General features: G+C 40.2%; 1 protein-coding gene across 10 annotated transcripts in view; it reads left to right on the top strand.

Annotated features, from left to right (window-relative positions):
• Positions 1 to 26,311, top strand: part of mast4 (microtubule associated serine/threonine kinase family member 4) — a 106,432-nt gene that overhangs the window by 40,291 nt on the left and 39,830 nt on the right. For 6 of the 10 annotated variants that reach the window (XM_080510198.1, XM_080510200.1, XM_080510201.1 and 3 more), the window contains exon 4: positions 18,768 to 18,799. In XM_080510198.1, coding sequence (XP_080366324.1) covers positions 18,768 to 18,799 — 32 coding nt within the window. Of the gene's footprint in view, positions 1 to 18,767; positions 18,800 to 24,171; positions 24,286 to 26,221; positions 26,303 to 26,311 lie in introns of those variants that run through there. The other 4 variants (XM_080510205.1, XM_080510206.1, XM_080510207.1 and 1 more) reach the window with 1 other exon arrangement.

The raw sequence follows: 26,311 nt of genomic DNA on the forward strand, positions 1-26,311 counted from the left end.
AGCAGCGACTCGAGACTAGTCAGTTGAACATAACGGGAATTCCTTAATTCCCCACAGTAATCTGGAGGACATTGTTCACAGTGAAAAAAGTTGACTACTGTAATCCGTGTCCTCTGAGGTTTTAAGGGGTTTATTCCAAAACATGCCTGATTACCCAAGTGCAGACGTGCAGCTTTCCAACTCTCGCATCAACACGGCGAAGCCAAATGAGTGCACGCTCCGTCCTCCACCTCCCTGTTGTCGAAAACGAGAAAAAGTTGATGTAGTGGTCACCTGTCTGACGATGTGGCTGCTCCTCCTCCTCCTCCTCCCCCTCCTCCTCCTCCACCGCGTGCACGAGCTGTCATTCCACTCTTAGTCTCTAAGAGAAAATCATTTGAGCCTGGCTGGAGATGAGGAGAATGGAAGGGGCCCACTTAATATTCACAGAGCAGTGCCACAGTGAATGGAAATGAGTGAGAGAGGGTGGAAAAAAAAAAGAGGGGGGGGGTGCTGCAAAGGAAAACAGACCGAAACAGAATGCAAAATGTCTGGAAAGACTTGGCAGCACACACAGGAACAACTTATTTTTTACAAATGCTAATAATTCAGGCTGGTGTGGGGACATGGAGTTAGTGAGTGTGAAGATCCGTGGTCACTTGGTGGCTCATTTACATAGAGCGGTGGCGGTGCTTGTGATTCCTGGAGCTTCGCACAGGATATTAGAAATAACTCATTTTCCAGAGTTGACATGCAACAGCAAATGAGTGGATGGATTAAAAATAATCTAGTTGTAATTGGCTAAGTTTCAGCTTCGTGATTTGCGACTATTTCAGTTTGGTGTAGTTGTTCCTTTGATAAGAGAAACGCTTAATGGTGGATGAGACCTAACAAACTATTAGAATATTGCTTAATATTGTTATAGCGAGTGGAAAGGCTCCTTAAAAACATCTAAATCAATTGGGGACTTTTTAACAAGAACAAGCCTTTTTAATTCAAACCGACTTTGGCAGATTAATGATTTAATAAATAATCCTACATTTTCTTTTTTAACTAAATCATATTTTTCCATTGTTGCATGTTTAGCATTGAGGTGATCTAGTACCAACAACTGAAATGACTTGAGTGATATTCAAACGTAGGCATCACATCCATCAGCCTACTAATGTTACTGTCCACGCTGCACTGATGCATTGCTATAAAATTAATATTTCTCACTTGCACTAGTTTAAAATAGCATGATTAATTTAACCTTTATTTTTCTGTCTGCTTCTAGAATTCAAACCAAACCTCACAAACTTTCACCTTTATTACTAAAATCACCGCGGCTAGTTTTTTTTACGGAGAGTTTTCACGATGCGTCGTTTCTCTCCTCCGCTTCATTTGCATAAAGTTGTCAGGATTCAACTTTATGCAAATGAGCTGCGGGCAGCTGCGGGGCGACGCACCACAACGCCGCTCGAAACGCGCCGCGGTGCGTTTCACATAGACAATGACTGGGAACCGGGACCTTGACAGATTCTGTGGACCCGTATCTTCATTCTGCACTGCAGATGGGTTAATTGCATTAAAATGTTGAATCGCATTAATCATGACGATAGATTAATCCGCGTTGACGCGTTAATTTTGAGAGCTGTAATCATAATACTATATATCACATTTTAAACCATACATTGTATTGCCAGACTTTTCGCAACACTCGGTATTGTTATTGTAATACAGTATTCACATCAGGTCATTAAAATTTAAAGCAAAATAAATGCACAAGGAACCTGAATCAAATGTAAGTGGTTGTGCAAGATGAGACAAAATTCAGACTGCATAAATAAAAATAGTAGGAGAATATCTAATTATCGCCAGCGCAATGTATAAAAGGAAAAAGGCTTGAGGCGGGCTTCTAATTTGAAACTCAGATTTTTATTTTTTATATCATTAGAGAGTTAAACTTTGAAGAGTCATTGGCATGAATTTTTCAGAGCATGGTAATTACACGGTTTTAACCCTTTACTGGACACAGCGATTCAAGACTCGGTTAGTTTTTGAAAGGATTTCCAAAAAAACCCCGACATTTTCAATGGATTTGTCATGCGTAAAAATGGATATAAAGCCACTGAGACTAGTTTGAAAATTGTTCAAGTATCGTGTTACAATTTGGCACTTTCTTTTCTATTTTACTTTCCACTTCTGTGCATAATTGATTCGTTAAAAGTCAAAAGGGCCTTGCATTGTCATCTTTTCATTATACTAAACCTACGCGTGTGCATTAATTTATAATAGTAGATCAGAAATCGTGTTGTTCACTATGAAGCGTCAATTTTTCGTGGTGGTGTATTTTACTTTTGATCTTGAGCTTATTTGGAAACACGGAAAACTTTCTGACATTTTTAAACGGTAAACAACCAATTAAACTCTAATCTAGGGATGAATCTGTGAGGAAAATACTCATTACGTGCAGAAATATGTAGGAAATGTTGTTTCTACTTTTTTTTATCATTTATTCTTGTGCTTTGAAACCTCTTAAACAACAACCACCCTGGCTGTTATTTCCTCTTTTATCCCCCGTATCCTCACATTCTCTTTTTCTTTGATTGTTTTAGTTTTAATGCCGGCCGTATTCCCAGCCGTCGTGTATCTGTCACTGGTTTCACCTTCAGGTGTGTGCTCTCCAGCCCCGGTACCGGACTGAAATAAGACGGCTGTGCTGTGTTTTAACTCCGCCTGCCGCAGACAGGATGCCAGATTCATTGTTGAGGTTGGAGCGGAACAATGCCGGGAAGGATATCCTCTCATTTTCATGGTCATCGAGGGTGTCCAAAAAGCGTGGCCGCTCAGAGAAATGAGTCTTGGGGCTCCCACTTGTCCCCGGTGCCCCCCCCCCCCCCCCCCCCCCCCCACCCCTTCTCCTTCTCCTCCACCACCTCTCATTCACCCCCACCCGTTGCTACGCTGAATTAGAACTGCCTATCTCCTCTCTCTCTCTCTCTCTCCATCTCTCTCTCCTGAAGTTACAGAGGAGAAGAACAGGAGGAGGTGTCAGCTGACCCCTCCCCTCCAATCAGATAAGTTCTGATGGAAGTGTTTAGCAGCTGCTATGATCAGATCCAGCTGGAGGGAGGGAGGGAGGTAAGGGAGGAGGGAGGGAGGGAGGGAGGGAGAGAGAGAGAGAGAGAGAGAGTGCAGGAGGCTGGAGTGAGAGGCAGTGCAGCATGGCTATGCGCCGGTAACAGAGGCATGATAAGTCGGGGCTCCTCGCCATGGATGAGTCCAGCATTCTGAGGAGACGGGGGCTACAGGTAGGAGAGCCAACACTCCATCAGCTGCATGAGGAGCGGCGGTGGCGGCGGCGGTCCGCACGGTGACTTTCCGCCGCGAGCTCTGCCGGTGTTTGCGGGGAGAGGGGAGAGGTGGGGGGGGAGGAATCCTGCGTTGACTGCTTCTCCTCTGAAGCACAGTTGGGACTTTCACACCTTTCCTGTGTGAATACTTGGTGGTAGAGTGTATTGATCTGATCCTGCATGGATTATGCAAACACAGATCCAGATAACAACGCGTGCTACTTCTTTTCCTCTCCATTAATTTGTAAATGAAAGTTCATGTTGAGGCGCAATTATGTCCAGGCTGCCACTTTTCGGGCAGCGGCTCGTCTCTCACATTTCATTTGTGTCGGCTGCCAGCAGGAGGGAAGCGGAGCTCCGTGTTCACGGAGCAAGATTGATCCCTGTATGTTGTGAGAAGGGCTTTCTCGCGCTTTATTGACTTTTTATGATAATCGAGTGCGCCGATGGGGCTTTTGCTTCTCTGTCAAAAATCATGATTGAAGCATGAGCCGAGTTCAGGACAACAGTCTTTAACAAATGATGCAGTTAATCAAATTATTGCTGCCGTCACTCTGCACAACATAAAATTAAAGCATACAGGAACGAGTGTTGTGAAATATGAGATTGCTTGTATTCAACAGTCTTTTTTTTTTTTTTAATCCTGAACCTTTCAGGCATTAATCATTTCCTGCCAACCCAGCCAACAAACTTGACAGTAGCTGCGGGATCGAAGCATAAATTGGACTTGATTTATAATTTTGCTTACCCGAGTTGAGGCCACGTACGGCGTAATTGATAAACAAGTTTAAAAAAGGAAGCCTCTTTTAAATTCAATGCAAACAGCCCTGTGTGTGTTTTGAATCACAAACTCCCTGTGATCCATTGTAATTAGGCTGCAGCGTAGCAATACAAAGCTCCTTTTTTTAAATGTTTTTTTTTAATTACTTTAAACAGAGGTCAATTTTTCTGGTTTTGTTTTATTTGCTCAGCTGGTCACATTTGACTTTCATGTGAACAGATTTGGTGTTGATGTGTTGCACTGTTATTTAAAAAGTCTGCGTGAAAATGTGACTTTTATGTTCTGTTCTCTTAATGAGTTTCTCTGTGAAAACTAATGGCATTTTTTTTTTTTTTTGTAATTGCCTTTATCAAAAGCCTCTAAATAGTAATTTTGTACACAGTTCTCCCTAATCTCTGTTCCTTTTGTTGGACAGCAGCAGCAGCACCACCTCCTCATCCCCTTCGCTCACCCCCTTTTTTTTTTTTTCCTTTTTTTTTTTTTCTACACACAAGACTTCTTTATGCGCACCAACATTCATCGGTTAAACCAAACACAACGGTCGCTCCTGTGGTCAGGCAGCCGTGCCGCTCTAACTTTCACATTCAAAGGGAAACGCGGAAGTTGGTTTGTCAGGCAAAATGAATGTGGCGGCCCCGGCACCACAGTTTCCCATTCATCCTCAGACGAGGGGGGAAAAGATGACATCACTGCTGTCGGTCCTGGTTTCTCTCCCGCCCGGAGCGAGAACGGAGCTATTTACAGTGCACGAGGTGTTCAGGCTGTTGAAGGAAGTCAACTCCACTTTGGATTCTGACACCTCTGTTGCATCTATTATATGAAATGATCACTTTTCCAGATTGCTTTTGAAGTTGGAACGAGGGACGTGTTAAAAGTTCTCACATGTGTGCCAATTTGTTGAACCATTGCATACCCCACTGTGTATTAACCCTACACATTTTTAAAACTACTACCAACTCGCAGCGTTTTGTTTTCAACCATAAACACGGCATTTGTAAGTCATCAACTCCAATGATCTCATTTCATTGAGGACACAATTAACAGAATATTGATTTCAAAATGAGATGTTGGGGCTTGTTTTTAGACGTTGAGAAGAAAAGATTTACACTAGAAAACTAATCATATCTCAGTTTAACCGAAAGATTTACATGAGAACAAACAATACTTGAACTTTATCGTCTGTTCTGTAACCAGCCACTTGGAGGCCATGGTGTGTATCGCAATTCCTGACTTGAGACCATTCTAATTAATATATGGTTATTTATTGGAAACTCCCTCCAAGAGGAGACCAAACTGTTTTGGTAAATGTTTTTCTAAATTTTATAAATTCCTGTGTGTGTGTTTTGTGTGTAAAAGAAGAAAATGGTGTTGACCCTCACTTGACAAATCAAGTTGAGTTTTGACCTTGGCTTGCAAAAAGCATCTTGGATAAAAAAATGTATACACTCAGAAAAAGCCAAATTAAGTATTTTAGGAAGTCCGTGTGAGCAGTGATTTATTTGCTTTGTTTTAGGGCCTTTGATGGCATTTTTAAAAATTTTTCCATCTTAAACTTCAATCCTGAAGATTAACAGGTTTACGCCTAATTAATATGACACTGTGCAGATTTTATTCTTAGGGATTTTGAGAACAACCACAACTACTGAACAGTGCGCAGGAGGATTACTGTTTCCCAACTATCAGACGCAGTAATGAGGTCTCTAAATAAAGAGCCTGTTGTTCTGCTCTGCTGAGCTTCAATGTCTGTCAGTTTGTCTGCAGCCAAGAACAGATAGACAGAAGTAAAATGTTCTCTCTCGTATGATTAAAATACTGCAGCAAACTGGTTATTAAATATATTTTCTCCAGTATGTGTTTCATTAGATAGACACTTGTGGGAAAGCACAGTGAGTGGATTTATTAACACTTTCTCTGCTTTAACTTTGTCACATCTCTATAGATTTTGATTAGGTTAATCAAAGTTTATTTGTATGGTACATGAATGATCATGTTTGTGCAGTTCAAAGTGCTTTATAGGTAATTGACAAAGGGATGGAATAAAACGACGAAGAAAAAAACCCAATGTATAAACACTTAAGTAATTAATAGCGAGAAGATTTTTGGGGTCAGTTCACATTTTATATCTCTAATTCAGAAAAGATTCTGCATGTTCTTAAGTGTGCATTAACTTAGAAATCTGCCTGTGTATCTTAATTCTTGGTATCTCATGATAAATGTCTGAAGGGTTTTGACATTGGATTCCCCCAGCTCTCTGCTTCTCTTTCATTTTCCCTCCAGCGTGTCTCAGGTAGCCGCCACGCTGCCTCATTACGTTAAAATTTGTCGGATTTATATCGATTTTTAATGATTCCTTTGGCAGCTGCATGTGTCCTTCATCTTAATTAGCAGCAGCCGGTTACAAGCCGCAGTGTTGCATAGCAAAAGCTTTACTGTACTTCTGATATCCATCTAGCGCTGCCTCGTAGTAAAATCTTTAGACGGGGTGGTCAATCTGCGACAGTGCGGCGACTTTGTGTGCCTCCACAGAGCCGTTTTTCTGTGAAGTGGGACGATCCAGCTGGCGAGATGCAGTTATGTATGAAGGTGCAGCAGCTGAAAGGCCATTTGATTTCACACATTTTATTTTTGGTTTGTTTTTTTACAGCAAATCAATAAATCCTGTTTATATTAACACAACAGTGGAGAGACACTACAGTCTCAGGACACTGAGATGCAGCTTTATTTTATTCTTATTATCATTTTACAACAGAAACTGTTGCCAGTGAAAAGCTGACATCAGTGAGGGGCAAATTAATACGACAATGCTTCTTTTTTTTTGCCAGGAGAGGCAAACGCAGTCTCTGCTGGAGTGTCCTTGTGCTTGTGTTCTGAGTTTCCATCAACTCTAGCACGACTTCTTTGATGCTGTGAACAGGGGGGGCAGATTCAATGGTAAATGTGTCCTTGAGAATGAATAGCCACTAAAGGAAAACATGTCATCACCCGGACGTTGAATTGGACCGAGTATAATGCTGATGCTTACAATAACCTGAGGAATCCAATAAAAAAAAAAAAAAAGTTTTAACTTGACAATTGAAATGGAATATACAGTTCTATTATAACCAAAAAAACATCTTCAATATGGTACAGGTGAAATCTTGATACAGTAAAAATTCTACAGAATATGAAGAAAACTGTTAAAAGTGAGTATGATTGGGTACAATAGCAGCCTCTGGTGAAGGTCCAAGGAGCTGCATCTCTTCATACAAGTTAAACCTGTACAAGAACCGTTTATCTTCATACAATCAAACCAAACAGTTGATTGTGAAGAATTCTTTTTTTTTTAATGTCCACATGTATATCTTCCTGTAATTGTAAGAATATGCACTTTGCATAGGTAATTAGCAATGCACTGAGCTTTCTAGCAAGCACTTTTTTTTTTTTTAATTACAAAGAGTATTGTTCCATTGCGGCTTAAAGCATTTAAACAGAGTGTGAAAGTTGTAAAATGTTGGATTTTAGTGGTGCGCTCATGCAGCTGGGAACCTATAAAGTGTTGGGGAAATCCCATCTCCCAGTTGGGAGTTTTCACATGAGAACAAGAAATGGCAGCAGGTCAGTCCCATGAAAATCTGCTCATGAATAAAATGTTAGTGCTATCTAGACTTCACTTCTACACACAGAAAACTTCTGCAATTCTTAATGTTTTTGTGAGCCAGTGCACACGCTAGGCTGTATAGGTCTGCGTATTTCTGCATTATTCCATTTATATCCGTTTTTTTTGTTTTTTAATTATCTTTGTTTTCTACTGTTTTACACTGGTGTTCTCACAAGAGCTGCTATTTTTAATTTCGTTGTAATGAGAACAATGACATAAAAGGAATTGTATTCTATTCTATTCTAATACGGGTGTTATCATTACACATAGAAATTAACAAACGGAAGTTATACCCACAAAGTCAGTTTTATCGAAAGAAGTCATTTCGGATAAAGAAAAATACTTTGCAGGATAGGATCATTAAGTCTGGACATTTGCATTTATTGCAGGATGCCTATTCAGGAAGCTGCAAAGCATCATGTTGAATTGCATCAAACTGTCTTCTTGGATTGGAGCATTGGAAAAATGGGAGCTTTTCCCCATTTCTCATGATTCAGTTTTATCTTGTCACTCAGAAATGGGTCCTTTCCCACTTCTCAGTTACTCATGATCAGATCATAAGGTAGTGTCGTTGTGCAGTCTACCTGCTTCCAACACACCTGAATAAAATGCATTGAAGAAGATCGGTCTTTACAGAAGGGCTGATAACTCTTCATAATCACGTGTTTTTCGGCAAGGGGATATCGGAAACATCTGGCCCTGTAAGACCTGGACACTTTTCACTGTGTTTATTCATTTTGGTTTTTTTTATGTATTTATTTATTGTGCTGTTCACCACCACTCTCGTCCTCTCTTTATTTTGCACCTACAGCTACTCAAGCTGATGTCCTTTGTTGTTTCCGTTGGCGGGCACTCCAGCTGCCCGTCCCGTCTGTCGTCTGAGTTCGTGCGTCGCTTCCGTCATTTGCGTTCCCTCCTGTCAAACATCAACAGACACCCGTCCACATTAAAAAACCAAGCGGAGCCGTCAGTGCAGTGCAGATGCCACTCAGTGATATGCAGAGACTTGTTTGGCATCTCAACAAAGCAGAGTCTCGTTAACAACTGCAACTATCTGATGACAAGACTGTGTTTTCGTCAGCTGTGAGACACACGGCAACAGTGATTTGACCCACTTGCCTCACATAGAACAGGCCACGGTTAGATTCTAGGCATAGGATTCCACTCAAACGGTCAAATTTGCTATTTAAGTAAAGATCATGCACCCTTAACTTCCCACCGTGCTGTTTTAAAACGGCACTCTACTCCAACACTGCTGCTGACAGCGTGTGTTCGAAGCCTCGAATAGTGGTGGGCGGATGCATACCAGCCTTGTACATGAATGATGCTCTGAATGCTGAATATGTTTGGCGCTGACTCGCAAGGGGACTGACATTTAACCGTTTAGTTGACTAGTCTGGCATGCCTAACGCTCACAGTCACAACGAGAATAACCTTAAAAACTAAACTTTAAGCGATATATGAAGTCACCTGAACTTTTTTAATAATAATGATGAAAATGCATTTTATTTAGAGGCGCTTTTCACTATAACATCCAAGGTCACCTCATTAAAGTTTAAAACAACATAGGAATCAATACAAAACAAATACTCAGTGTAAATGAGGCCAAACGGCAATGCTGTTGCTTCATTTAGCATTGGTAACACATTTTTTTTGTTGACATAGCATAGCTACAAACTTAAATAGAGATTACACTCATTTACTCAGACTATGGTAAATAGACTTTACCTATCTCGTGCCTTTCACGACCCGAATAGTCTGAACATGATCTGTTACATTCTCCCCTTCGTGCACACGTACAACTTTAACCCAAGGACTCTTTAACACTTTTTCTGCTGAAACAAAAATGTCTTGTAAAAAGGCTGAAGAGGTCGACTGAGGCTGGTGGAGGGGCTACAGCATTATTAGATAAAATTCAAAATGTCTTCCAATATCTGTTGCTTCCACAGTGGTAAACGTCAATTTCGGTCCGAATGTCTCACTTCAATCCGATTAAAAGCAGCTCCATCACTCCATCAAATAAATAAATAGCTCATTAGACGAGAGGAACGCCGTGCTCTGCATCAGCCTCTTATTGGATTGTTTCTCACTTGCAACATGGGATTAGGCAGTAGAGTAAATGTTTATGACACCTCGAGTCATGCTCCGAAGAAAACATACGCACTCGGATTGAATCAGAAGAGCTTTCTAACGGGGCTTGCACGCCTTCGCTTTCGAAACTCCTCCTCCTCCTCCTCCCCCCCTGAAGAAATCGATGTGTCTGAGATTGCACTGGGGCATAATGGTGGAAAATATTACTTTAGACAGTAGGTTTGACTTCACCGATGCGCTTGTCGCAGTCGATGGAAATCAGCAGTTCACATGTTGCTTCTGTATGTTGAGGATTCAGGCTGCTCACTGTGTATGAACGTCCAGGCCCCTTTGTTTGTCCCTGCAGATCGATGCATGCACTTAAAAACGATCCTCCATCAGTTCTTTAATGTGAAGTCGGCTTCCTATTCACCACACGTGTTTGGAGTAGATAACTAGTTCTATTGATCCCTTTGACCTTTTCTAATCGCCACACACACTTTGTCTCTGACTTTCAAACAGCATTGAGGTTAAATGAAGCAAATGTTTTGAGGACGCTTTTCGTAATTCACATTCGACCTATTTGTTGAGGGGCTTTAAGCTTTAAAATACTCCCATCGTATAGATGGGTGAATTTTACATCTTTGAAAATAAGAACTCTTATTGACATAAGTAAAAGTCATCGTGTTTTTGATAAATCAGATAATAAGCGCAAGAAGAATAATGAGAAGACTAATGATTATAAATAAAAGAAAAACCTGTAGTTTGACTTTTTATCTGCAAACTTTAAGTAAAAATCAATCAATGAAATATTTAATATGAATGTATTGGAGCCAATATAGGTTTGCTACAATTACATAATATACAAAAAAAAAAAAGATTAATGTTCATAGAAAATGTATGATAGGATTAAGTTACATTTTTAACTTGTGTGTGAATTTTGTTTTGTAACACCATCTGTTGATGGCGTGGTTATGAATCCAAGCGGATTGTTGATTTATTTCATCTCCATGTGTTTGCTTAGAATCTCCCTCTTGTTTAAAGTGACCCTGAGGCGGCTCCTTGCTGAGAGTTGGATTTGGGGGTGGGGGGGGGGGGTTCCAGTAGCGTCAGCACTGTTGCGAATTGGTCAAGTGTCTCATAATCAATCCTGAGAGGTCATCTCTTCATTTAAAAAAAAAATTAATTATAGGCAGATATGATGAAACAATGATGGAAATATCGCTCCTTTTTCACTTGGACGTCGCCGAGTCTGATGATTTTATGTCTTACTCTGTGACACTGGGTGGGATTTCCTCTCCAGCTTCAAAAGTGCAGTTAAACTAAGTACACTTTTGATGTTGAGATGTACCCCCCCCCCCCCCCCCCCCCCCAAAAAAAAAAAAGCCCTAAATAAATCAAGGGGAATTATTAATAAAGCCTTACACATAGGCCTTTTTTATCTTCCCCAAAGCCACACCCCAGCTTTGATGTGGTGTCTTTTTAGATGAAATGTTACTGCCGGAAGGCATCGATTGACATTTAGCCGGTAAAACAAAACGCACTGTCAGGTTCATGGTGTCACAATTGTAAAGATAAACAAGTGATTAAATGCAACACGATTTGTTTTCATTGCTGTTTAGTTTTCCTGACTGGAATTCTGAGAGCCTAAAGATTTGTTTTTTTTTAATGCGAGTTTGTGTTGCGTGTTTGACAGCTTTGCAGCCCAGAGACGATCGTTACACTTCATGGAAATGCTTGTATTTATGTTTCACATTTCGCTGACATTTAAAAAAGAAAAAAAAAGAAGAAAAAAAAACATGTCGGTGTTGCCGTCCTCGATGACATTTAGTGTTGTAAAACGATCACATACAGAGCTCATCTCATTAGATGTGTGTAATCTATACGCAGCTAATTACCCAACGCTCTCTTAATATTAAAGTTGGAGATGAAACTGTTTGATTTTAATTTTAGAAAAAAGTTCAGTGTGAGGGTTTTGATTTCTTGATAGTTCTCTGGGGGCATGTCGAACTAAAAGTAAACCCGTCGAATATTTTGGCAGAAAGGAGAAATCACTCGAAAATCATATTAGTTGTGAAAAGCTGTCAAACACAAGTGTATTTTATTGACCTTGAATTCCTGAGAAGATGCACAATAATCTTCAATAAGTGGTCAGTAATTGGTTAAACACTGTTGGGAACAGTTGTAAATCAATTTAGTAATGATAAAGGACTGCGGTGTTGACTTTATTTTTAACATGAAAAATTTTAATTGTCCATTTATCCAGTTGTATTCACATTGTTAAATACTGTATCATAATTGAAATATATATCACTATATATATATATCCCTTAAACTACAGTACTAATTGATTATCATAATTTATTGCAGCTTTATGAGTATTTAAATAATCATTATCTAACTTTTTTATTCTGTTCTTAATCTTCAATCATTAGCTATTTGTTTTCTTTCCTTCAACTGTATTTTAATGCCATCTTTTATCAATATATAATTTTTAATTGGTCCATCTCTATTTGAATCCGTTTGTACACTACTATATACAAATTATACATTATTAAGTGCTACCTCAAGTAGTATTAGTTGTTGATTGATCACATTTTAAATGACACTGACAACTAAAATGCCACTGAATGAGAGTTTCCTTCCTGTTTTTTGGTCTTTTTGCTGTTTATGTAAAACCTGCATGGATCTGAAAGGTCAGACTCCGACCACGTCAAGAAAAACAAAAGTCTTTGGAGCTCCCAGAGGTGAAATCCACACGTCACATAAATCCTCTGACGTCTGTGAGGTCAGAAGACCACTGGAACAGCAAGTGTCATCGTTTTTAATTCCTCCTCGCTCTGTAATGATGTATTCTCTGATTCTTTGTTTCAGGTTTTCCCCATCATGAATCAGTTCCAAGCTCAGTTCTGGTTGAAAATAATTGTCACATAACAAAGGCAAAACTTTGCTCAGCCAACTATCAATCAGTGACACCTGCTCATTGGAGGCATCAGAGGGGGAAATGTGGCTCCTAATTTTGAGTTTGTCGCAGGAAAAATAATGAGGGAAAGAAACTGATCAGTTTCCTGACATGCAGCAACAGCTGAGACTAATACCGAGCCTGTTTACTTGTGAAAAATTCAATCACTGTCAGGTTTCTGAAGCGATCGGTTATTGTGTCAAACACATTCAGGGGCCACATACGTCTCAATTTCATCTGGAGTGGGCCAGACCCATAAAATAATGATATAGTAACATTTAAATGTAAAGTTTTCATTTGCTGAGATGCAGAGATGTGATTTTCAAAAAAAAGTCAATATTTTCACAAACCAAAAGAATTACTACAATGTCGACATGAAGCCAGTTTAATTGAAACCTTCTGCTGCAAAATGCAGTGAAATGACTATTAAACTTCTCCTATCGCTGTTTATTTTATACAAACTCACCCCGACAGTATGGCTACTCGGGTTTCAGATTTTTTTTAAACACTTTTTTTTTTTTTTTTATGTAAGATTTTTGGGGTAGTTTGGCAGGCCAGTATCGATCCAGAGGCCTTATGTTGGACAATCCTGATCTAAATAGAGTGTAGAGTATGCTTTGTGAGATAATGGCAGTTGTTTGACTCACCCCTCCTCCAATAGCCTGATGTCTTTGTGCATGTACGCATGATCTATTTCACAATTCTCACAACATGGAGGAACTGACAACCTGGCATGGAGCAGCAGAAATTTAACAAAGCACCCACTTCTGCTGTGAAGAGGAACATGTTTAGTTTTGAAAAAATGTACACACTATTGATAAGACCGTACATGTACCTATGTTAAACAAGACCAGACGTCACTACTTATTTATGTCCTCCGACAATAGACGGAAACATACAAACCAGGGTTTGGTGTTGACGGCAGTTCTGAAGCGCTCGTACATGTACATGTTCACATCATATTATTACAATTATCCGATTACTCCTCAGATAACCGCTCAGTTCTTTATGATCAAGTGAATGGACTCGACGAGACGGACTGACGCATTGGTAAAGGCCCTGATTTGTGCCTTTTATTAAAGAGTAATGAATTATTCATGCTGCAGGAACCAATAACACGGTGGTGAAGCGATGAGAATCTCCCCAGTGTCCGTTTACACGTTCTCGCCGTTGTGTCATTAAACATTTGATTTTAGTTGCTTTAAATTGCCTGTAGGTGTGAGCGTTTATAGCGTCTCTGTTTGAACCGCGATGGAAGGGCGACCTGTATACCAACAGTCAGCTGTGATTAGCTCCAACCCCCCCCCGCTTTTGAAAAAAGCATTATAGGTTATTGATGCATTGAATAAACAACAATTAACTGAGCTGAACCCTTTCATACAATAAAATTCAGCGCAAAGTATACAAACACACCCTCCCACCCTCTACAGACCAACCCACAAACCTAGAAGCTTCAAGATAAAGGTGAAAAAGTAGGATAAATGACAATCTGCTGCACTAAATCTTTAAATTCTTATTAGGTTGTTGGGAGATTGTGTTTAGTTTCTATAAGCTCGGCGGTTTCAGGATTGATGCTTTTGCCTAATCTTTTCAACGAGACCATTGTTTGTGGGAATAAGTGCATTCATTTGATTTCCCAATTTGTGCGAGGTCAAGGCAGATTTATTTGCACAAGGAAATGCAATTTTGAGACAAAGAGAAAACCAAACATTAGCTGGAGGTAGAGCTGGAATTGGGATGTGTGTCACCACTGCGTTTCATTAAAATCGTGTCACGCAGTGCCTTCTGAATACATTTGCTGTCAGGAATAAAGCCTCCCTTTTCTCTGCGCACGCTTTGCTTACTCAGAAAAATGTCAAAAGGGTCAAGCATCAAAAGCATAAGCGGGGAAATCGTCCCCGGGAAACCGTACGTTACTTTATGTAAATAATTTCCTGAGGCATGTGTTAATTATACATGATTTACCTGTACGGGACTCGTATTCTGGGCCTCACACTGTGGTTTGTCGTGCTGTGATTGGTGGAGTTTGCATGGGTGTAAGTCATTCCCTGCTTGGTAATTAGTGTTGTGTTGGCTGCGGTCATGTCTCTCAAGGAAACTCTCTGCCCTTGGTCGTCTGTCGGCAGCAGGGGAAGCCAGACATTAAGCCCTAATTGATAGCAAAGGGAGAGAGAGAGAGAGGGGCTTAGCACTTTTTCTGCTGACTGTAGCAGCCGATACACATCGGCTCCATGTCCTACGGTGTTTTACAATAAAGGAGCACACTCTTATCAGGTTTTTATTAGACATTGGGAGCGTCTACTGATCACATTGGTCAGATATAGAGAGCCTCAAAGCAGATCTCAAGACTCGCTATTTAGATTCTGCTCTCATAGAGCAAGCGGGATTTAAAATAATCCGAAGTGCAGAGTTTTCGTGTATTTCACAGAGGCATGTTTTGAACACTCTGGAGAATCTGCTCTAATTATGCGGATGGTGCTGTGAGGACTGAAGAGGATGAAGTGACCGGTACACGGTGTGCATCCCCTGTCATTGTGCCTCATATCAGTCCTTGAACTGCTTGGCTGTTCATGTGTCGCCGACGCATCTACAGAAGCAGCAGCAGCAGCAGCAGCAGCAGTGACGTTCATGGTCTAAAATCCAATACAGCTTTCACTTTTAATAAAAACATTAATTTAATATACGAGAATGAACTCAATGAAACCTTCACTCCATCCCCACACATTTTGAGGGGCTTTCAGAAATGAGAATTTAATAAATACTCCAGAGAATCTGGCTTTTTACTTGCATAACTTGCAAGCTGGCACAAGGTAACAAAACTTGACAAATGCATTATTTCGAAGATTTGCAATAAAGTCATGCAAGTTTCTCAAAACAAAAATACACACACAGGGATGCACTTTATATCAATCAACAGGCTCCAAAAGTAGTGTAAAGAAAATTGTACTCTTTATTCCAAAAATATGATTTCAACACACATTTTGTATGAATACTCAAATATATTTGATTAAAAGTCAATATTTCAGAACAAAAGAAATGGATCAGATCTAAAAGTGGGTAATAACATATTTTCACGTGTAATATTCCCACATCAAAGCCACAAAATAAGTTAAAGATGCACTTTTCTCATTCTAGCATCTTAATTGTGTGGGGAAGTTCAAGTGTATAATTAACCACAATGTTCATATATAGATGGCATTTGTGCTCAATGAAATACACTTATTGATGTTGAATTTAAGGTAATTGTTTTTGATAAAGAAAAAATGGTTATATCACTCATTTGGAGTCATAATACACTTATAAAGGTTTTCCCTCGTGATGACAGTTTGTTTGCAAAAATTATTATTTTTTTGCTTACAACCTTCAGTCAAAGTTCTATATATGATCCATTCAGCCTCCACACATGGGCTTTTGTCTTTGTTTTCTCTGGCGTCCTCCCAGAACAGTTAGAGATCTCAAAGTTTGTTTCTTGTAAATGGCAGACTGTGTTGTGTGTCCTGTGACCACTGGGGGTCACAATATTCATGTACATGGCTTGTTTTTACATATTGAGCAGTCAATATTCAATCTGTGGTCATTTGAATATGGTCTGGGCAAAAGGTTGATTTAGTTTTTTTTGCATGTTGGTTTTGTTTCATTCCAAGTTTGTATATATGTAATGCATATAATACATATAACCACATCTCGCTTAACGATACATGACGTTCAATGACATTTTTGCTTTCATTTTGGATGGAGTTCAACTTCAGATAGACCCAGGATAAAAAGTAAAAAAAATATTAAATAAATAAAAATCTTAAGTGCAGAGCATTCAATAATTGAGACAATCTGGATGACATTCCAGTGACTACATTTAATTTTTAACATTGACCCAGCACACAGCCCTCTCTCTCTGTATGACCCATCATACTTAAAGTTACCTTTTCATTTATTTAAAAGCAATAAAACCAACAGAAAATGATATTTTTAATTGAAAAATGGTTTGTGATGCTCAAAACAAGATTGTACAGTGGTGCAGCGGTTTGCACTTCCAGTGCCTTTTCGTCAGAAGGTCACCAGTCTGAGTTTAGGATTGGGGACTTTCCTGTTTCGAGTTTCTGTGTTCTACCGGTACATGTGGGGAATTGGAGGCTGATTTTGTGACTCTTAAATTGTCTGCAGGTGTGATTGCGCATGTGTTTCCACTGACCCCGAGTTGGATAAAGTTTGATAGACGACAGAATAATGCTAAAATGCAAAGAATACTTGTATACATTTCATGGTGTTGTAGCCACGATTGGAGAGATGTTTTATTATTAGGGAGTTTGCAACCCTGGAAATGTTCTGCATCTGTATTATCCTCCAAGTAACAAGCTTGTGCGAGCTTCAGTAATCCCTCTACAAATCAATGAGGGGTTTGTTTCAGTATGCACGGTTTATCCTGACCTCTGTGCGACTGCCTCCAGGGCTGCCTCTCGCTCTAAATACCTTGTGGTTTTTAAAGGATCAATGTGCGAGACAGATATGGTGTCATTCTTTTTGGATTAATAAGGAGGTGGAGGTGCTTTCTGAATACTGGTCAGGCGATGGGTGTCAAACTCTGTTTACTTCAGGGGCCACCTGTTTGTTATCAACCCAATGAAATTAGACCATAAGCCTCAGTCAATAACTGCAAACTGCTCCGCTTTTGACTCTTTCTTTTACTGGAGTGGCATCTGAAGAGGGTGGGGGTTGCTAATTAGAGCCTGTTTACCCCCCAGACCAGATAGAATACTGCAAATAAATGCATTTGCAAATGAATTCCAGCCATTTGGGATAAGAAGTCTTCCCTTAATAGATGAGTTATACAGATTTCTACGTCATTTTGACTTGATTAATTTACACTTCATGGTTCTAAAATTATTTTTAAAATGTGGTACGAAAATAGTATATGCAGTTTGTTTTTTTTGTTTGTTTTTTTATACAATTATTGTATATTTTCAATCGGACTGCGATGCTCATGTGACATATGTGACACTGTGGTCTGATTATACTGTAATACAGAAGAAGTGCCACCATAATTGGTAATATTTAAGTGCAAAGCTCTGTTCCATTGTTTTCTGTTTGTTTTTGTTTTTTTTAACTACAGAAGTAATGAAAAACTACAAATCCATTAAACTGGGACCGGAGTCAAAAAGTAAAAGAAAATACACAAATTCACGTCGATGTTTAAAGTCCTATTCAAGTGCAAATTGCCTTTCAATGGACAAAGTTTGAGGTGTCAAGAAATGCTTCAAAGTAAAACATTCCATTTGTAAATACACATTTTTTTTACGCTGGACTGGTTAAGCTGATTTTCATCGCATTAAACTCTGCGACACAGCAGACTGACACATTTCACATCAGCACCCAACCCGGTTCATATCACAAGAGACGAGCTGCTTTCAAAGCAGGAATACGTTCACGCTGATGGCAGAACTGCAAATACCACTCCTGTGGGATTCTCCTCGACGTGGAGCATACAAATCAATCAAAATTGTGTTTCCCGCTCGTGAACATGAGCACACGGTCAACATGAATGTTTCCACACATTAATTTTAAATAACATGAAGCAACGGATGGATTGGGCGCGGGCGGTTTGAGATCCAGATGCAGATCTCTTGAGCGTCGTTTCTCTGGGAACGGATGTAACAGTTTCACACCTGCTCTGTGATCTCCCCTCCATATGTTCACTCCTTTTTTCTATTTTTTTTTTTTCAAACTTGTGATTCTGCCACCTGAGCTGAAAAAGACGGCGCTTTAACTTCCAAATTCCCCACTTTCATTTTTCTGTGATCTCCTCTGGATCTGATCAAACGTATATAATCAATTGATAAGCACATCTGCTTTCTCGCATTTAGCATATTTGCTAAGTTATTTTTCTTCTTGTGATCTGTATTGACTTTTTCCAGTGTTTCATGAAAGTTGGAAAACTAAAAAAAAAAAAAAAACTGTTCTAAATCTAGTTTAAATCCTTGCTTATATCTCTGTTCTTTTCTTTTACAGAAGGAGCTGAGTCTTCCCAGAAGAGGCAGTTTGTAAGTACCAATAGAAATCTTATGACTTCTTGTCAAACTAAAAGAGCTTTATGAGATGTTTGAAGATTTGTACTGCCGCACATGTTGACTGATTAAACCTCGAGTTGGAAGCTTGGTGGAGCTTTACTGTCAAATCCATAATATCACCAAACTCTTATTTGAGTTTGGTGATTTATTAGATCCGCTGGTAAAATTATCTGTGTAACACAAAATCACAAAGTAAATCCTTCTCTAGAGGAGGTTGTCGTCTTTCAGTTGGTTAATTTTTAAGAAGGGAGGTTTTGTTGCAACCATTTGTTTAATTTGCTTTAATGCTAATAAACAACAACCTACATTGGCTATTAAGAAATTCTATATTTTGTTTCCTCTTCTTATCATTCATGTTGCATTCAAGAGACATCTGTAAATTACAGCTTCAGAAAAGGTTGGACGTAATAATAAAACACTGAACCACTCTGAAATGCATAACAAAGCTGCAATCAAATTATTTATAGTCCAATTCTGAAATATTAAATTTTTTAGATTTAGGATTTGTGTTATATATTCCTGTAACTCCTGAAACTAGGTGAACACTTATAGGCTCAATCTTTGTTTGAGGGAGTAAATACCACCAAATTAACCCCGGTAGTGAAGTTTTTAATTAACGTTGTGTCTTGATCTTTAAAAGAAAGATTATCTTGTATGGCCGCAGTCAATTTTCACCCCAGTGTGAAATTGGATATCAAGAGTCATCTCAGGTGGTTTGCTTTGGCGCTTGTTAAATAGTGCGATTGACTGAATTTAGAGTGGACCTTCGCTTTATCAGGCTTTCATTTTGCAGTAGATGGGTAGTAATTCTCTGTGGTCTGTCATGAGAGAGAGAGAGAGAGAGAGAGAGAGGGGTCATTTCTAGTGAATTAAACAATCCTCCGGCCGCCACTCAGGTCTCGGCCCGGCAGGTTTTTAAAGGTGAATCTCGGCCGGTGGAGGCATGGCTACGTGTGGAGACATAATAGACTTCCTGGATATCTTTTCTGCTGTGGTTTGATGTGTTTTATGGTGGGAGATGGAGTTTCTACCCCCCCATGACACCTTGATGCTCTCGCTGGCACCTCACCAGAGGGGGCACCTGCTGTAATGGAGGTGACCCATTACTAACACACCGTGCTGAGATTACCAGCTGATTTATATTTAGAGCATCGAGCCTCTCGTGACCTTGGATACCGCAGCACTTCTGTTTGGAGACCAGAAAGTGGCTTCAGATTTGTGGGTTATTTTTTATTTTTTATTTTTTGCCAAGTTGCCCCCATTGAGAGACGAGAGCTTGAAGTTTCTTGTTCAGATTGGCCTCTTGTGTGCGCAGTGCACGACAATGGACGCACATCACTGGTATTTGTTTCTAAAAATAAACGTGTGAGCCAGAAAGTAATTTATGACCTCAGCCTGCCAACGGAGAGCACGCTCATGTGTGAGATGACCAAACGTCCTCGAAGCCGGACCTTCTCACGTCGCGTCCGGAGGGTTTTTATAAATTCATGAAAATGTGAGTTTTCTCCGTGTATTTAAATTGACTGACTTTGACTGATTGCACAGAATAAAACTGTAATTTCCTGTGTATCATACAATCCCCAACAGGCTGGCTTGAACGCTGTTACACTACACTCACTCCTTCAAATATTCACCAAAAGTGCCGTTTTTACAGGAAGTGAAAGAAAAAAAAAATACTGATTGAAGTGTAGCTTTTTTTTTTTTTACAGATATTTGTTGAACAAGTATCTTTGAGACTTCAAAAGAGAGCCATAATAAAAAATAGATATTTAGACATAATCGACCATGTTGTGTGTGCTTTTTGGTCTGACATAGAAATACAAGTTATCAAACTGATTTTTTTTTTTTTATCCTTTCAAAAGAGGAATATGAATGAATAAAATTGGAACTCATCTTTGAGGAAAGTTTGAATATTTCAACACCAGGCCAATGAACTTTGTTTTACTTACAAAGTAAAAATGTTGAGAAAGCTGAAAATGCAACATATAAATAAATGAGTTACTCCTTTATAAAGTTTCAGAGTTGCTGCTGTGCATGCAGGCTAAGGTTCATGTTAGTTGCAGTCGAACCTTTTTACTTCAGTACAAATGAGCCGATTTCTCTTCCAGTAATCCAAAGTTTAGTGAAATATTGACCAGTAAAAAAAACTGACTTGAATAATTCCAGAACAAAAAGTCAGTTTGTTTTTACGAACAAAGAACAAGCAACACTTATTTCACCAGTCATCGATCACAATGCATTTCAATGTCGCTGCTTCCAGACCAACACAGTTATCGATGATCTGTATCGTCACTCCAGTGGGTCGTGGTTGGACCTTCCACTGCATCCTCATCATGTTCTCCTCATGTGGAGAAGTAGCAGCTCTACCAAAGATATACTCTCCACATATTTATTTTAAAACTACTAAGCTCGCCTTAATCTGCAGCGTTGTGTCAGTCGTGCTTGGCTTTAATGTGTGTGTTTGAGTCTATGTGTTTGTGAAAATGATCTGCAATCTGGACCGCTTACCCTCTCCGTCTATTTATCTTCCATTCACACCAAGGGAGAGTAGATGGTGTTTATCTCCTCCACAGCACAGAGCTCCCTCTGAGGTTTTCCGGTGACAGAGAGCCATCTACTGAAAGTTTGATGTCATTAACACTCTGCCTAATGTCAACAAGCCAGTTAATTAGTGATATTAGGCTTTTCCACACTCTCCCTGTCTCGTATCAGGACATTTGTTATTGTCATTTCTTTTTCCTGGCCTCAGGAGTGACAGATTGCACCTTTTCAGATAGTCTTATTTGGAGTTGTTTTCAACATGAGTCATTCTAGTTGAAGGATGACTGAACTATTTATAGGCTGACCTTAATAGCTGGAAGTCCTTTGCTGGGTCCCATTAAATATCTGGAAATCAATCATTAGTGCACAGCTCGAGACGTTCTCATTTGATTTGTTGGCCATTATGTTGGAACCGAATCTGATTTCTTGTCATCAGCACAGACACACGGCGTGTTGCACCCGGGGCTCGTGCGGGTACCAAACTTGTTGTGCCGCATTAACCCCTCCCAAGATGCAACGGGGGTAGTAACCAGGACCTGTTGACTGTAGCTTCAGTTACATTCAGTTTAACAGATGCTGTCGGATCCACTTCCTTAACTCGTTCATCACAGATCAAGTTACTCTCCCAGATTATAGGCGCATGTCAGATTTCAAATAATATTTACTTCTTCAATACTCTGCTGCTTCAAATGTCAGACCTCTGAATGAGATCAATAACTGCATCATGAATTAAGTCGCAAACTTCTCCCACACTGAATTGCTGGTGATTAAATCACATTTATATAACCTAAACAACCAATAAAATAACAGGTTGGACAGTTGCAGGCATTAAATCGAGCCTAATAATCTTCAGGGTAAAATCCTCCAACTCGCACACATCATCAGTTACTTAAGTTCCATGTGAATTGCAACTAAAGTTTGTGAAAAACAAAGGCAAAGTTTGGTATTCAGCTATAACTGCTGTTTTGTTACATTGAGAGCTAATTAATTTTACATCCAGTCTGTTGCTTATATTCAATGATAATATAAACCTTGACCTATTTTAAATATTTCTTTAATTATTTTATTTATCTTATGTTATTGTAATTTAATAATGTACGGGTCATTGAAACCAGTCATTGCAGTCTGTTTAAATGTTAGAACATTGTAAAAGATCACATACTATATTTAAAAAGAGTGTAGTAATAATTGATAAAAAAAAACACTATTAATGACTGAGATGTTGTGTGACACATTTATTAGTTGTGGTTGCTTGTTTAAAGAGTGTGTATTATCAGTCAGAATGACACAGTGAGGTCGGCATATTCCAGTCTTTGTGTCATTCTCTTTCTTTCACTCTGCTTATTTCACTCGTGGTCCTGTCATTCCAGCCCACAGAGCAGCGTGTAGCATCCTGGCAGTGTTGGCATTTGGTCAAGTTGACCTTTAGGGAGAGAAAGAAATCAGCCTGTACAGAGAAAACATGGTCAGATAAGCATTAATATTGATTCATAATAAATAAATAAATCTGACAAACAGAGGTCTTTCTTCTCCACAGTATCTGTTTGGATGCTCACTCTTGACCTGCTGGTCCAAGCGGGCTCCTTTTCACGCTCCACTTCACCTCCTCGCGTCACCTCCTGGTTCGAAGCTTTAATGCAGTGTTTGCTGTCACCTGCAGCTCCTCTCGGCTCCTCATGCACTCTAGCAGTGATAAAGAATTCATTAGTAAAGTGAAGCGGCGAGCGCAGCAGCAGCAGCAGCAGCTGACTTCTGCTTTCTATGTTTCTTGTCCAGATTTAACAAAGCCATCATCGACGCGGCCGTTACCAATGCTGACTCATCGCAAACACATTTTTTTGGGAAGTGCAGCGAGATTGTCTGTAATCACCTCCCTCATTTCAGCAGTTCATCTGCAGGCAATGTCCTGCCAGTGAGTCATTGATTCATTTTGACTTATGGAGCTCTTGATGGTCCTGCCATGGATTTTCTATAACAATAAGTGTGGATGAGATTCATCACGGGCTATTTTTACTGACGATAAGCTGTGACCTCCAGTGTGGTTTGAGTTCCTGCAGGGACCCGGGACACTCTGGTACATTGTGATCCCACTTCACTAACTCTGCGTTTCAGTCACAGGAAAACACTCGAGCCTCCTTCATTTCACGTCCGTTTGCCTGCAAGGTTAAACGCCTGTTGCCTGTTTGTTTTGTTTTGTTTGTTCTTTTCTCTCTCCGTCTCTCTATTTCTGCCCCCCCCCCCCCCCCTGTACATTGACGGACGTGGACTTGGCTGTCGGTGCTGCATTATGTTTCTCTTTCCGAGATGACATCATCTCCGCGCTCGTGGTCACACTGCGTTGTACAGCACGCGCCTCACGTTTAGCATCTGTCAAGGTGACTGCACGCAGAGGAGAAGACACAAATGTAGATTTAATTCAACGCCTTCGTTTCTGCCGTGTAGCATGTCACCAGCTGGTGGAGGAGGAGGAGGAGGAGGAGGAGGAGTGGTGCTGCTGCGGCTGCTGGTGGTGGGGGGCAACGACTGTGCATGCGTTTGAAGGAGCAGGGGGCGTGTATTAGGGGAGGGGAGAAAGGGGTATTGTCCTGCCTCCGTGCCCTCCGCAGGCAACTGAGGATCTTATTTGACAGCTTCAAGGTGGAACGTGGAAAGACCAAAACAAGAGCCGTAGACCCCCTCTGTTTTATTTTTTAACCCCTCCTCCCCTTTCCTAAGGGGGGGAGAGAAAACCAATCCGTCTCATCGCACTGTGGCGGCTGGGTTTGGCTCTTTGTCAGTGGAAAAGGGGGGGGGGGACGGCAGGCAGGCAGGCAGGCAGGCTGTGTGAGTGCATATCATGACCACAATAGAGCAAACGAGCACAGTTCAGCCATGAAAGCCCAGCGGGAGAGGCTGAGAATTCCAGGGCTGACGCTAGAGTGAGTATTTTTCCTCCGTTGTCCTACCGGGAAGGCAGCTTCCTCTGCAGTGTGGTGGCTTCATCTGTCTCTGCGTGTCATGTTTGTCTGTGTCTCACTCTGTTTGTGTGCTGTGTTAGCATTAGCAGCTGCAGCATCTGCAGCAGGAAGTCTAATGTCAAATCCTTTTCCCCAGCCAAGCAACAGCGGCTTACCCTCGCTTGTGCTAACATCGCTGCATGTGTGTTCACAGATTTGCATTTTCATGCACGTGTGTGTACGTGTTTGATGAAGAGATAATGTTGTCACGCGGAGGATTGCCGCAACATGCTTTATTTGCTGGCGTGACACAAACAAACAGTGCACATGTAGGGGGAAAAAAAAAAAACGGACACAACGCAGACGTAGCAGAAGCTCACCAGGAGCAACGATGCAGTGCATCTTATTGTCGGATGTGATCAATAAGATGGAAAGCAGTGAATGACTGTGAACATGTCAGCATCCCCTTCCCCACACTGCCACTGTCATTGCTCGACTTGATGCATTTTTTTTATTTAGGTCAGCAAGGAATTTGATATGGTTCCCTCCATCGAGGATTAAAAATCTGCATGCGGGCATAATTGGGCTGATTGCCTGTTATAAGTTCTCACTGAAGCCTTTATATCTGCACAGAGAAATGAATTGATTCAATGAACCAGAGATTTCATAACTTGTTGACATTTTTATGGTAATAAAAACTGCATGATCTGTCAAAGGATTCGTCTCTCATTTTGTAAATGCTTGCTCAAGAGGGATATTGTTCAATCTCGAGTTTGCCCTAATTCCATGTGTTCAAACCTGGTTCAGAATAACGAATGAAATCTAAGAATATTTGTCAATCTACCGTGTTTCTATATCATTGCCAATAATCTACTGAGGTGGATTATCTATAAATACATTTTTCCAAATATCAGCGAGTTGATGAGAGGATCGGAGGTTTCCATAATGAAGACCTGAATCTGAATTTATTAAGTTTAGAATCTTATTTGTAGTTTTAACCAAATGCATCTGAGAGTCTTTTGGAATGGAATCAATTAAAGTAAAATAGGATACAACGGAGACCAGTGATTGATTCGAGTAATAGAGGTATGGCATATTGGTTAATTGGATTGGATAGAATGAATTGACATGAAGTTTAATAGTTATTTGTCATTGAACCATAAAGTAATAAAATAAGTGAGACGGACTACAGATGCAACTAGTTGTAATTATCAATCGATACTCACAGGCAAGAAAGGTTTATTTTTGATCTACTTTCTTTACACATAGCTGTTAAAATAGGTGTGAAATGTATTCTTTCAAATTATAAAATGGCTCACTGTTGTTCTAAAACAGCAGTTTCTTTTTATACTTGTTGGACAACACTGGCGATCTTCAACAGAGTAAAGTCAAACATCTGTACATCCACCAGTTTTCGAGTCGCCAGGTACAGTAGACGCTAATTTAGTCATGCCTAGAGTGTGTTACAGTGTAGTAATGCTATTTTTATTTTTTATTTTTTGAAGGCCACTGCAGTAAAAGTAATTCAGCATGTCAACCTGATGCTCTGCAGTGCCACTCCTGACAGGGCTGCATACAAGACACCACACAGATGAAGAGAAGGATCAGAGACACCTTATTGCAAGCATATTTGGCAAATGGAGGTTAATCTTGCCTTTGACAATGATCATTCTGTGGGCTTTGAAGAAGCCTGATTGGCTTTTCTCTGTTTTGAAATCTTTGGGGTCAAACCAACACTAGAGAACACCAGACCAACACGCTGTCCATCCGATAGGGATCATTTACTCCTCGAAATGCTGTTAGCTTTATCTGGGCACGTATCCTGGAGGGGAGTTGGGTTTTTTCTTTCTGTCCTGTGTGTGTGTGTGTGTGTGTGTGATAAAGGGCAACTATTCACTCCACTCCATTTAACTTGCAGCCTTACTCCCCGAAGCTTGAGCCCCACTCCCACTAGCCCGTGCAGTCCGTGCAGCCCGCTGCACGCTTTTCATTTCTGGAGGTAAGCAAG

This window comes from Blennius ocellaris, assembly GCF_963422515.1.
Source record: "Blennius ocellaris genome assembly, chromosome: 15".
NCBI classification, from domain to species: domain Eukaryota; kingdom Metazoa; phylum Chordata; class Actinopteri; order Blenniiformes; family Blenniidae; genus Blennius; species Blennius ocellaris.